This window comes from Motacilla alba, chromosome 2 (assembly GCF_015832195.1).
Source record: "Motacilla alba alba isolate MOTALB_02 chromosome 2, Motacilla_alba_V1.0_pri, whole genome shotgun sequence".
Lineage (NCBI taxonomy): Eukaryota > Metazoa > Chordata > Aves > Passeriformes > Motacillidae > Motacilla > Motacilla alba.
In genome coordinates this window covers 151499580-151512895 of record NC_052017.1, presented here as the reverse complement: position 1 = coordinate 151512895, position 13316 = coordinate 151499580, and the positions used below count along the sequence as shown (strand labels likewise).

General features: G+C 63.3%; 1 protein-coding gene and 1 non-coding gene across 2 annotated transcripts; one reads left to right on the top strand and one right to left on the bottom strand.

Annotated features, from left to right (window-relative positions):
* Nucleotides 1-1854: 1854 nt before the first annotated feature.
* SLC39A4 (solute carrier family 39 member 4) lies at nucleotides 1855-10430 on the bottom strand. The gene is made up of 4 exons (XM_038126950.1): nucleotides 10412-10430; nucleotides 9191-9346; nucleotides 7807-7994; nucleotides 1855-2017 (listed from the first exon to the last, which is right to left on the bottom strand). Exons 1-4 carry the CDS (start codon nucleotides 10428-10430, stop codon nucleotides 1889-1891), a joined length of 492 nt encoding a protein of 163 aa, XP_037982878.1. The 3' UTR covers nucleotides 1855-1888.
* Nucleotides 10431-12523: 2093 nt separating this feature from the next.
* TRNAR-CCG lies at nucleotides 12524-12596 on the top strand. The gene has a single exon. It is a non-coding gene; the product is annotated as a tRNA-Arg (tRNA).
* The last annotated feature ends 720 nt before the right edge of the window (nucleotides 12597-13316 follow it).

The following is a 13316-nucleotide window of genomic DNA, read 5'->3' as shown; positions in this document are numbered from 1 at the left end:
AAAGGGTCAGACCCCATAGAGACCCCATAGCCCCCAAAAAAGTCCCAGTCTCTCCCAGTAACCCCCAAGTACCTCCTAGTCCCAGTATCCCCCAGTGCCCCCCCAGTACTTCCCAGTCCATCCCAGTGCCATCCCAGTCCCTCCTCAGTCCATCCCACTTCCCTCCCAGTCCCTCCCAGTACCTCCCAGTCCCATCCCAGTACCTCCCAGTGCCATCCCAGTCCCATCCCAGTGCCATCCCAGTCCCTCCCAGTCCTTCCCAGTCCCTCCCAGTGCATCCCAGTACCTCCTCAGTCCTTCCCAGTTAATCCCAGTACCTCCTCAGTCCATCCCAGTTCCCCCCCAGTACCTCCCAGTGCCTCCCAATCCCATCCCAGTCCCTCCCAGTCCATCCCAGTATATCCCAGTACCTCCTCTGTCCCTCCCAGTCCATCCCAGTGCCTCCCAGTCCCTTCCCAGTCCATCCCAGTCCCATCCCAGTCCCCTCCCAGTGCCATCCCAGTCCATCCCAGTCCATCCCAATCCTATCCCAGTCCCTTCCAGTCCCTCCCAGTCCCTCCTCAGTCCATCCCAGTCCATCCCAGTCCCTCCCAGTCCATCCCAGTCCATCCCAGTCCCATCCCAGTCCCTCCCAGTCCATCCCAGTCCCATCCCAGTACCTCCTCAGTCCCTCCCAGTCCCTCCTCAGTCCATCCCAGTCCCTCCCAGTCCATCCCAGTCCATCCCAGTCCCATCCCAGTCCCTCCCAGTCCATCCCAGTCCCTCCCAGTCCCATCCCAGTCCCATCCTAGTCCTTCCCAGTCCCTCCCAGTACCTCCCAGTCCATCCCAGTCCATCCCAATACCTCCTCAGTCCATCCCAGTCCCATCCCAGTCCTTCCCAATCCCTCCCAGTCCTTCCCAGTCCATCCCAGTCCATCCCAGTTCCCTCCCAGTACCTCCCAGTACCTCCCAGTCCCATCCCAGTCCCTCCCAATACCTCCTCAGTCCTTCCCAGTCCCATCCGGGTCCCATCCCAGTACCTCCCAGTTCCCTCCCATTCCATCCCAGTACCTCCTCAGTCCATCCCAGTTCCCTCCCAGTCCCTCCCAGTCCATCCCAGTGCCTCCCAATCCCATCCCAGTCCCTCCCAGTCTCCCCAGTGTCCCCCAACCCCAAATCCAAGACTCCATCTCCATTTCCGCTTTTATTGCCCCACCCCCGGGAGGGTTGCGGGTGTCCCCAGGTGTCCCCAGGTGTGTCCCAGGTGTGCCCAAGGTGTCCCCAGGTGTCCCCAGGTGTGTCCCAGGTGTGCCCCAGGTGTCCCCAGGTGTGTCCAGGTGTGCCCCAGGTGTCCCCAGGTGTCCCCAGGTGTGTCCAGGTGTGCCCAGGTGTGTCCAAGCACCGCTTCCCAGCAATCCCGATGCTGGGGGGCTCCCGGGGACGGGGTCCCCAGGTGCATCCAGGTGTCCCCAGGTGTTCCCAGGTGTGAATTCCAGTGATCCCAATGTTGGGGGGGTCCAAGTGATCCAGTGATCCCAATGTTGGGGGGGTCCAAGGGGGTCCTGCAGAGGATCCCCAGCTGTGTCCAGGGGTGCCCAGGTGTGTCCACGTGCTCTTCCAGGTGTGCCCTGGTGTGTCCAGGTGCTGTTCCAGGTGCCTCCGGTCCATCCAGGTGTGTCCAGGTGTGTCCAGGTGTGTCCAGGTGTGTTCCAGGTGTGTTCCAGGTGCTGTTCCAGGTCCATCCAGGTGTGTCCAGATGTGTTCCTGGTGTGTCCAGGTGCTGTTCCAGGTGCCTCCAGGTGTATCCAGATGTGTCCAGGTGTATCCAGATTTGTCCAGGTGTGTTCCAGGTGCCTCCAGGTGTGTCCAGGTGTCTCCAGGTGTGTCCAGGTGCTGTTCCAGGTGGGTCAGTGCTCGTCCCCCTGCTCGCCCAGGGCCAGCAGCAGCAGCAGCGCCCATCCCCCGAGCAGCCCCGCGCTCTGCAGCGCCAGCAGCGCCCAGGGGCTGCGCGTGCGCACCGACAGCATGGCCGGCACCTGCGGGACACCTGAGAGTCACCTGAGTGTCACCTGCAGCCCCGCGCTCTGCAGCGCCAGCAGCGCCCAGGGGCTGCGCGTGCGCACCGACAGCATGGCCGGCACCTGCGGGACACCTGAGAGTCACCTGGGGCACCTGAGTGCCACCTGAGTGTCACCTGGGGCACCTGAGAGTCACCTGAGAGTCACCTGAGAGTCACCTGAGTGTCACCTGCAGCCCCGCGCTCTGCAGCGCCAGCAGCGCCCAGGGGCTGCGCGTGCGCACCGACAGCATGGCCGGCACCTGCGGGACACCTGAGAGTCACCTGAGTGCCACCTGAGTGCCACCTGAGTGTCACCTGAGTGCCACCTGAGAGTCACCTGAGTGCCACCTGGGTGTCACCTGCAGCCCCGCGCTCTGCAGCGCCAGCAGCGCCCAGGGGCTGCGCGTGCGCACCGACAGCATGGCCGGCACCTGCGGGACACCTGAGAGTCACCTGGGGCCACCTGAGTGTCACCTGGGTGTCACCTGGGTGTCACCTGAGTGTCACCTGCAGCCCCGCGCTCTGCAGCGCCAGCAGCGCCCAGGGGCTGCGCGTGCGCACCGACAGCATGGCCGGCACCTGCGGGACACCTGAGAGTCACCTGAGTGTCACCTGGGTGTCACCTGAGTGTCACCTGAGTGTCACCTGCAGCCCCGCGCTCTGCAGCGCCAGCAGCGCCCAGGGGCTGCGCGTGCGCACCGACAGCATGGCCGGCACCTGCGGGACACCTGAGAGTCACCTGGGGCCACCTGAGAGTCACCTGAGTGTCACCTGAGAGTCACCTGAGAGTCACCTGGGGCACCTGAGTGCCACCTGAGTGTCACCTGAGTGCCACCTGAGAGTCACCTGAGAGTCACCTGAGTGTCACCTGAGTGTCACCTGGTGTCACCTGGGGGCACCTGAGAGTCACCTGAGTGTCACCTGAGTGTCACCTGAGTGTCACCTGGGGCACCTGAGTGCCACCTGAGTGTCACCTGAGTGTCACCTGAGTCCACCTGAGAGTCACCTGGGGCACCTGAGTGCCACCTGAGTGTCACCTGAGTGTCACCTGAGTGTCACCTGGGGCACCTGAGTGTCACCTGAGAGTCACCTGAGTGTCACCTGGGGCACCTGAGTGCCACCTGAGTGTCACCTGAGTGTCACCTGAGTCCACCTGAGTGTCACCTGAGTGTCACCTGGGGCACCTGAGTGTCACCTGAGAGTCACCTGAGAGTCACCTGAGTGTCACCTGGGGCACCTGAGTGCCACCTGAGTGTCACCTGAGTGTCACCTGAGTCCACCTGAGAGTCACCTGGGGCACCTGAGTGCCACCTGAGTGTCACCTGAGTGTCACCTGAGTGTCACCTGGGGCACCTGAGTGTCACCTGAGAGTCACCTGAGTGTCACCTGGGGCACCTGAGTGCCACCTGAGTGTCACCTGAGTGTCACCTGAGTCCACCTGAGAGTCACCTGAGTGTCACCTGAGTGTCACCTGGGGCACCTGAGTGTCACCTGAGAGTCACCTGAGTGTCACCTGGGGCACCTGAGTGTCACCTGAGTGTCACCTGAGTGTCACCTGAGTCCACCTGAGTGTCACCTGAGTGTCACCTGAGTCCACCTGAGTGTCACCTGGGGCACCTGAGTGTCACCTGAGAGTCACCTGAGAGTCACCTGAGTGTCACCTGGGGCACCTGAGTGCCACCTGAGTGTCACCTGAGTGTCACCTGAGTCCACCTGAGAGTCACCTGGGGCACCTGAGTGCCACCTGAGAGTCACCTGAGTGTCACCTGAGTGTCACCTGGGGCACCTGAGTGTCACCTGAGAGTCACCTGAGTGTCACCTGGGGCACCTGAGTGCCACCTGAGTGTCACCTGAGTGTCACCTGAGTCCACCTGAGTGTCACCTGAGTGTCACCTGAGTCCACCTGAGTGTCACCTGGGGCACCTGAGTGTCACCTGAGAGTCACCTGAGAGTCACCTGAGTGTCACCTGGGGCACCTGAGTGCCACCTGAGTGTCACCTGAGTGTCACCTGAGTCCACCTGAGAGTCACCTGGGGCACCTGAGTGTCACCTGAGAGTCACCTGAGTGTCACCTGGGGCACCTGAGTGTCACCTGAGAGTCACCTGAGTGTCACCTGGGGCACCTGAGTGCCACCTGAGTGTCACCTGAGTCCACCTGAGAGTCACCTGAGTGTCACCTGAGTGTCACCTGGGGCACCTGAGTGTCACCTGAGAGTCACCTGAGTGTCACCTGGGGCACCTGAGTGTCACCTGAGTGTCACCTGAGTGTCACCTGAGTCCACCTGAGAGTCACCTGGGGCACCTGAGTGTCACCTGGGGCACCTGAGTGTCACCTGAGAGTCACCTGAGAGTCACCTGGGGCACCTGAGTGTCACCTGAGTGCCACCTGAGTGTCACCTGAGAGTCACCTGAGTGTCACCTGAGTGTCACCTGGGACACCTGAGTGTCACCTGAGTGTCACCTGAGTGCCACCTGAGAGTCACCTGGGGCACCTGAGTGTCACCTGAGAGTCACCTGAGTGTCACCTGAGTGTCACCTGAGAGTCACCTGAGTGTCACCTGGAGGCACCCAGGGGTACCTGTGGGACAGCTACAGGAAGCCACAAGCACTGCTGGGACACCTGAGGGTCACCCCACTGTCCCCAATGTCCCCTTGATGCCACTGTGTCCCAATGTCCCCGATGTCCCCCATACTCCCAATGTCCCCAATGTCCCCAATGTCCCCAATCCCCCCGATGTCCCCATGTCGCTCACCATGTGGCACAGCGCCAGGTGCAGCAGGAAGCCCCAATGTCCCCAGTGTCCCCATTGTCCCCAATGTCCCCAATGTCCACAGTGTCCCCAATGTCCACAGTGTCCCCAATGTCCCCCAGTGTCCCCATGTCCCCGTGTCGCTCACCATGTGGCACAGCGCCAGGTGCAGCAGGAAGCCCCAATGTCCCCAATGTCCCCAATCCCCCCGAGTGTCCCCAATGTCCCCAATGTCCCCAATGTCCCCCAGTGTCCCCAGTGTCCCCATGTCCCCATGTCACTCACCATGTGGCACAGCGCCAGGTGCAGCAGGAAGCCCCAGTGTCCCCAATGTCCCCAATGTCCCCAATCCCCCCGAGTGTCCCCAGTGTCCCCATGTCCCCATGTCACTCACCATGTGGCACAGCGCCAGGTGCAGCAGGAAGCCCCAATGTCCCCAATCCCCCCGAGTGTCCCCAATGTCCCCAATGTCCCCAATCCCCCCGAGTGTCCCCAGTGTCCCCATGTCCCCGTGTCGCTCACCATGTGGCACAGCGCCAGGTGCAGCAGGAAGCCCCAATGTCCCCAATGTCCCCAGTGTCCCCATGTCCCCATGTCACTCACCATGTGGCACAGCGCCAGGTGCAGCAGGAAGCCCCAATGTCCCCAATGTCCCCAGTGTCCCCAATCCCCCCGATGTCCCCATGTCACTCACCATGTGGCACAGCGCCAGGTGCAGCAGGAAGCCCCAATGTCCCCAATGTCCCCAGTGTCCCCATGTCCCCATGTCACTCACCATGTGGCACAGCGCCAGGTGCAGCAGGAAGCCCCAATGTCCCCAATGTCCCCAATGTCCCCAGTGTCCCCATGTCCCCGTGTCACTCACCATGTGGCACAGCGCCAGGTGCAGCAGGAAGCCCCAATGTCCCCAATGTCCCCAGTGTCCCCATGTCCCCGTGTCACTCACCATGTGGCACAGCGCCAGGTGCAGCAGGAAGCCCCAATGTCCCCAATGTCCCCAATGTCCCCAATGTCCCCAGTGTCCCCATGTCCCCGTGTCACTCACCATGTGGCACAGCGCCAGGTGCAGCAGGAAGCCCCAATGTCCCCAATGTCCCCAATGTCCCCAGTGTCCCCATGTCACTCACCATGTGGCACAGCGCCAGGTGCAGCAGGAAGCCCCAATGTCCCCAATGTCCCCAATGTCCCCAATGTCCCCAATGTCCCCAGTGTCCCCATGTCACTCACCATGTGGCACAGCGCCAGGTGCAGCAGGAAGCCCCAATGTCCCCAATGTCCCCAGTGTCCCCATGTCCCCGTGTCACTCACCATGTGGCACAGCGCCAGGTGCAGCAGGAAGCCCCAATGTCCCCAATGTCCCCAATGTCCCCAATGTCCCCAGTGTCCCCATGTCCCCGTGTCACTCACCATGTGGCACAGCGCCAGGTGCAGCAGGAAGCCCCAATGTCCCCAATGTCCCCAGTGTCCCCAATGTCCCCAGTGTCCCCATGTCCCCGTGTCACTCACCATGTGGCACAGCGCCAGGTGCAGCAGGAAGCCCCAATGTCCCCAATGTCCCCAGTGTCCCCATGTCCCCATGTCACTCACCATGTGGCACAGCGCCAGGTGCAGCAGGAAGCCCCAATGTCCCCAATGTCCCCAATGTCCCCAATGTCCCCAGTGTCCCCATGTCCCCGTGTCACTCACCATGTGGCACAGCGCCAGGTGCAGCAGGAAGCCCCAATGTCCCCAATGTCCCCAGTGTCCCCATGTCACTCACCATGTGGCACAGCGCCAGGTGCAGCAGGAAGCCCCAATGTCCCCAATGTCCCCAATGTCCCCAGTGTCCCCATGTCACTCACCATGTGGCACAGCGCCAGGTGCAGCAGGAAGCCCCAATGTCCCCAATGTCCCCAATGTCCCCAGTGTCCCCATGTCACTCACCATGTGGCACAGCGCCAGGTGCAGCAGGAAGCCCCAATGTCCCCAATGTCCCCAGTGTCCCCATGTCCCCATGTCACTCACCATGTGGCACAGCGCCAGGTGCAGCAGGAAGCCCCAATGTCCCCAATGTCCCCAATGTCCCCAATGTCCCCAGTGTCCCCCAATGTCCCCGTGTCACTCACCATGTGGCACAGCGCCAGGTGCAGCAGGAAGCCCCAATGTCCCCAATGTCCCCAATGTCCCCAATGTCCCCAGTGTCCCCATGTCCCCGTGTCACTCACCATGTGGCACAGCGCCAGGTGCAGCAGGAAGCCCCAATGTCCCCAATGTCCCCAGTGTCCCCAATGTCCCCAGTGTCCCCATGTCCCCGTGTCACTCACCATGTGGCACAGCGCCAGGTGCAGCAGGAAGCCCCAATGTCCCCAATGTCCCCAGTGTCCCCATGTCCCCATGTCACTCACCATGTGGCACAGCGCCAGGTGCAGCAGGAAGCCCCAATGTCCCCAATGTCCCCAATGTCCCCAATGTCCCCAGTGTCCCCATGTCCCCGTGTCACTCACCATGTGGCACAGCGCCAGGTGCAGCAGGAAGCCCCAATGTCCCCAATGTCCCCAATGTCCCCAATGTCCCCAGTGTCCCCATGTCAGCGTGTCACTCACCATGTGGCACAGCGCCAGGTGCAGCAGGAAGCCCCAATGTCCCCAATGTCCCCAATGTCCCCAATGTCCCCAGTGTCCCCATGTCCCCGTGTCACTCACCATGTGGCACAGCGCCAGGTGCAGCAGGAAGCCCCAATGTCCCCAATGTCCCCAGTGTCCCCATGTCCCCATGTCACTCACCATGTGGCACAGCGCCAGGTGCAGCAGGAAGCCCCAATGTCCCCAGTGTCCCCATTGTCCCCAATGTCCCCAATCCCCCCAATGTCCCCATGTCGCTCACCATGTGGCACAGCGCCAGGTGCAGCAGGAAGCCCCAATGTCCCCAATGTCCCCGATGTCCCCATGTCACTCACCATGTGGCACAGCGCCAGGTGCAGCAGGAAGCCCCAATGTCCCCAATGTCCCCAGTGTCCCCATGTCCCCGTGTCACTCACCATGTGGCACAGCGCCAGGTGCAGCAGGAAGCCCCCGCCCAGGGCCGCGAGCCAGGAGCGCGCAGCGGGGGCGGCCCCCAGGGCCAGCCCGGCCACCACCCCCGGGAGCACCGGCAGCGCCGCGGCCACCGCCAGGGCCACCAGGCGCCGTGTCCCCAGCCCCGACTGCGACAGCACCAGCGCGTCACCTGCGGGGACAGCCGGCTCAGAACTGTCCCCAAACACGGGACAGCGGAGCGAGAACTGTCCCCAAACACAGAACAGTGCCAGGTGTCACCTGCGGGGACAGCCGCGCTCAGAACTGTCCCCAAACACGGGACAGGTGTCACCTGAGGGGACAGCCGAGCGAGAACTGTCCCCAAACACGGGACAGGTGTCACCTGCGGGGACAGCCGCGCTCAGAACTGTCCCCAAACACGGGACAGCCGAGCAAGAACTGTCCCCAAACACGGGACAGGTGTCACCTGAGGGGACAGCCGGCTCAGAACTGTCCCCAAACACGGGACAGGTGTCACCTGAGGGGACAGCCGGCTCAGAACTGTCCCCAAACACGGGACAGGTGTCACCTGAGGGGACAGCCGGCTCAGAACTGTCCCCAAACACGGGACAGCCACGCTCAGAACTGTCCCCAAACACGGGACAGGTGTCACCTGCGGGGACAGCCGCGCTCAGAACTGTCCCCAAACACGGGACAGCCGCGCTCAGAATTGTCCCCAAACACCGGGTGTCACCCGCGGGGACAGCCACACTAAGCCCCCCCAGCCCCCCCGACGGGACCCTCTGCCCCCGCCCCCCAAACCCGTCCCTCCCCTCCCCCTCCCACCCTGGGACCCCTCCCAGCCTTTGCCCCGCCCCCCCGTGCCCCCCAGCCTCCCCACAGCCCCCGCCCCTCGGAACAAGCCCCGCCCCCATACCCGTAGCCCCACCCCTTTTCCCAGCCCCGCCCCTTACTGAGGGCCCTGGGCAGCTCGTGTAGCGCCAGCCCCGCCTCCATACCCGTAGCCCCGCCCTCTTTTCCCAGCCCCGCCCCTTACTGAGAGCCCGCGGCAGCTCGTGCAGCGCCAGCCCCGCCCCCATACCCGCAGCCCCGCCCCCATCCAATGGCCCCGCCCCTTACTGAGGGCCCTGGGCAGCTCGTGCAGCGCCAGCCCCGCCCCCATACCCGCAGCCCCGCCCCCATCCAATGGCCCCGCCCCTTACTGAGGGCCCTGGGCAGCTCGTGCAGCGCCAGCCCCGCCCCCATACCCGCAGCCCCGCCCCCATCCAATGGCCCCGCCCCTTACTGAGGGCCCGCGGCAACTCGTGCAGCGCCGGCCCCGCCCCCATACCCAGAGCCCCACCCCATTCCCGTAGCCACGCCCCATCCCATGGCCCCGCCCCTTACTGAGGGCCCTGGGCAGCTCGTGCAGCGCCAGCCCCGCCCCCGCGGCGGCCCCCGCGCTCCCGGAGGCGGCGAAGGCGGAGCCGAGCGCGAGCCCGTCCGCCAGGCGGTGCACAGCGCCCCCTGCCGACAGCAACAGCGCCTGCGCGCCGCCCGCGCCTGCGCAGAACGGACACACCGGGACAGACGGACACGGCACGGACAGACACGGGATACACCGGGATAGACAGACAGACACCGCATACACCGGGATAGACACGGGACAGACACCGCATACACCGGGACAGACACGGGACAGACAGACAGACACCGCATACACCGGGATAGACAGACAGACACCGCATACACCGGGATAGACACGGGACAGACACCGCATACACCGGGACAGACACGGGACAGACAGACACGGGACAGACAGACAGACACGGGATACACCGGGATAGACACGGGACAGACAGACAGACACGGGACAGTCAGACACGGGACAGACAGACACGGGACAGACAGACAGACACGGGATACACCGGGATAGACACGGGACAGACAGACAGACACGGGACAGGCAGACAGACACGGGACACACCGGGACAGACAGACAGACAGGCAGACACGGGACAGTCAGACACGGGAGAGACAGACACGGGATGGACCGGGACAGACACGGGACAGACAGACAGACAGACAGACACCGCATACACCGGGATAGACACGGGACAGACAGACAGACACCGCATACACCGGGATAGACAGACAGACACCGCATACACCGGGATAGACACGGGACAGACACCGCATACACCGGGACAGACACGGGACAGACAGACACGGGACAGACAGACAGACACGGGATACACCGGGATAGACACGGGACAGACACCGCATACACCGGGACAGACACGGGACAGACAGACACGGGACAGACAGACAGACACGGGATACACCGGGATAGACACGGGACAGACAGACAGACACGGGACAGGCAGACAGACACGGGACACACCGGGACAGACAGACAGACAGGCAGACACGGGACAGTCAGACACGGGAGAGACAGACACGGGATGGACCGGGACAGACACGGGACAGACAGACAGACAGACAGACACCGCATACACCGGGACAGACAGACAGACACGGGACCCACCGAGACAGACACGGGACAGACAGACACGGGACAGACAGACAGACAGACACGGAATACACCGGGATAGACACGGGACAGACAGACAGACACGGGATACATCGGGACGGAGACGGGACAGAAAGACACGGGACAGACAGACAGACACCACATACACCAGGACGGAGATGGGACAGAAAGACACGGGATGCATCGGGACAGACAGACAGGCAGACACGGAACAGACAGACACAGGATACACCGGGACAGACACGGGACAGACAGACAGACACGGGACAGACAAACATGGGACAGACAAACACGGGATACACGGGGACAGGCATGGGACAGACACGGGACAGACAGACAGACACGGGACAGACACGGGATACACCAGGACAGACACGGGACAGACAGGGGACAGACAGACAGACAGACAGACATGGGACGGACATGGGACAGACAGACAGACAAGGGACAGACAGACATGGGATGCACCGGGACAGACAGACAGACAAGGGACAGACGGGGGACACGGGACAGACAGAGGGATCCACCAGGGGGACAGACAGACGGACAGACAGGGGAGAGACAGGGAGAGAGACAGAGGTCACCACAGGGCACCCACGGGTCACCTGGGGACACCCCTGGGTCACCCATGGGGACACCTGAGGTCACCCGGGGACACCCCTGGGTCACCCACGGGGACACCTGAGGCCACCTGGGGACACCCCTGGGTCACCCATGGGGACACCTGAGGTCACCTGGGGACACCCCTGGGTCACCCACGGGGACACCTGAGGTCACCTGGGGACACCCCTGGGTCACCCACGGGGACACCTGAGGTCACCTGGCATCACCTGGGGCCACCCCCAGGCACCTCTGGACACCCCCGTGTCCCCCCAGTGTCCCCCTCAATGTCCCCCCGTGTCCCCTCCACATCCGTCCGTGTCCCCATCAATGTCCCCTCAATGTCCCCCCGTGTCCCCTCTGTCACCCCCGTGTCCCTTGTCCCATGTTCCCTCCATGTCCCCCAGTGTCCCCCTCCCATGTCCTCCAATGTCCCCTCTGTCCCCCCCGTGTCCCCCCCATGTCCCCACCGTATCCCCTCAATGTCCCTTCAGTGTCCCCCCTGTGTCCCCTCTGTCCCCACCGTGTCCCTCCAATGTCCCCCCCTGTATCCCCCCCAGTGTCCCCTCTTGTGTCCCCCCTTGTCCCCCCCGTGTCCCCCCCTTGTCCCCTTCAGTGTCCCTTCAGTGTCCCCCCACTGTCCCCTCCGTGTCCCCTCCTGTGTCCACTCCATGTCCCCCCCTTGTCCCCTTCAATGTCCTTTCAGTGTCCCCCCTGTGTCCCCCTCAAGTTCCCTTCAGTGTCCCCACCATGTCCCCCCGTGTCCCCCCAATGTCCACCCCTACCATGTCCCCCCGTGTCCCCCCAATGTCCCTCCTGTGTCCCCGCTGTGTCCCCCCCTTGTCCCCCTCAATGTGCCTTCAGTGTCCCCCCCCCGTGTCCCCTCTGTCCCCCCCGTGTCCCCCCCCAATGTCCCTTCAGTGTCCCCCCCTTGTCCCCCTCAATGTCCCTTCAGTGTCCCCCCCGTGTCCCCTCTGTCCCCACCGTGTTCCCCCTGCCATGTCCCCCCGTGTCCCCTCCCGTGTCCCCCCCTTGTCCCCCGCCGTGTCCCCCCCGCCATGTGTCCCCCTCAATGTCCCTTCAGTGTCCCCCCCGTGTCCCCTCTTGTGTCCCCCCTTGTCTCCCGCCATGTCCCCCCCTTGTCCCCCTCAATGTCCCTTCAGTGTCCCCCCCGTGTCCCCTCTGTCCCTCCCGTGTCCCCTCTGTCCCCCCCGTGTCCCCCCCTCAATGTCCCCCGCCGTGTCCCCCCTTTGTCCCCCTCAATGTCCCTTCAGTGTCCCCTCCGTGTCCTCTCTGTCCCTCCCGTGTCCCCTCTGTCCCCCGCCGTGTCCCCCCCTTGTCCCCCTCAATGTCCCTTCAGTGTCCCCCCCTTGTCCCCCTCAATGTCCCTTCAGTGTCCCCCCCGTGTCCCCTCTGTCCCTCCCGTGTCCCCTCTGTCCCCCCCGTGTCCCCCCCTCAATGTCCCTTCAGTGTCCCCCCCTTGTCCCCCTCAATGTCCCTTCAGTGTCCCCCCCGTGTCCCCCTCTGTCCCCGGGGGGGCTCCGGGACCGCCCCCAGCTGGCGCCCGGCGCCGCCGCCCCGCGCCCGGCCCAGTGGCCTAATGGACAAGGCATCAGCCTCCGGAGCTGGGGATTGTGGGTTCGAGTCCCACCTGGGTCGCCACCGCCCCCTTTTACCGGGTGGAGGGGGGGAGTTTAACCGGGGGAATTTGGGGGGCTTTGGGGGGAAATTGGGGAGTTTTGGGGGGATTTGAGGGGTCTTGGGGGGGGAAACTGGGGGAGTTTGGGGAAGGTCGGGGGTGATTCGAGGAGTTTTGGGGGGAAATCTGGGGAGTTTTGGGGGGAAATTTGGGGAGTTTTGGGGGGGTTGGGGTGGTTCGAGGACTTTTGGGGGGATTTGGGGAGTTTTGGGGGAAATCTGGGGAGTTTTGGGGGGATTTGAGAGGAAATTTGAGGCGTTTTGGGGGAAAATTGGGGAGTTTTGGGGGATTTGAGGAATTTTGGGGGAATTTGAGGAATTTGTAGGGGGGATTGGGGGAGTTTTGGGGGGGAATTTGGGGAGTTTTGGGGGGGGATTTGGGGGAGCTTGGGGGGAAATTCGGGGAGTTTTGGGGGGTTGGGGGCAATTCGAGGAGTTTTGGGGGGGATTTGAGGAATTTTGGGGGGATTTGAGGGGTTTTGGGGAGATTTGAGGGGAAATTTGAGGCGTTTTTGGGGGGATTTGGGGAGTTTTGGGGGGATTTGAGGAATTTTGGGGGAATTTGAGGGATTTGTAGGGGGGATTTTGGGCGTTTTGGGGGGGTTGGGGGATTTGAAGAATTTTGGGGGGGAATTGAGGAGTTTGGGGGGATTTGAAGAGTTTTGGGGGGTTTGAGGAGCT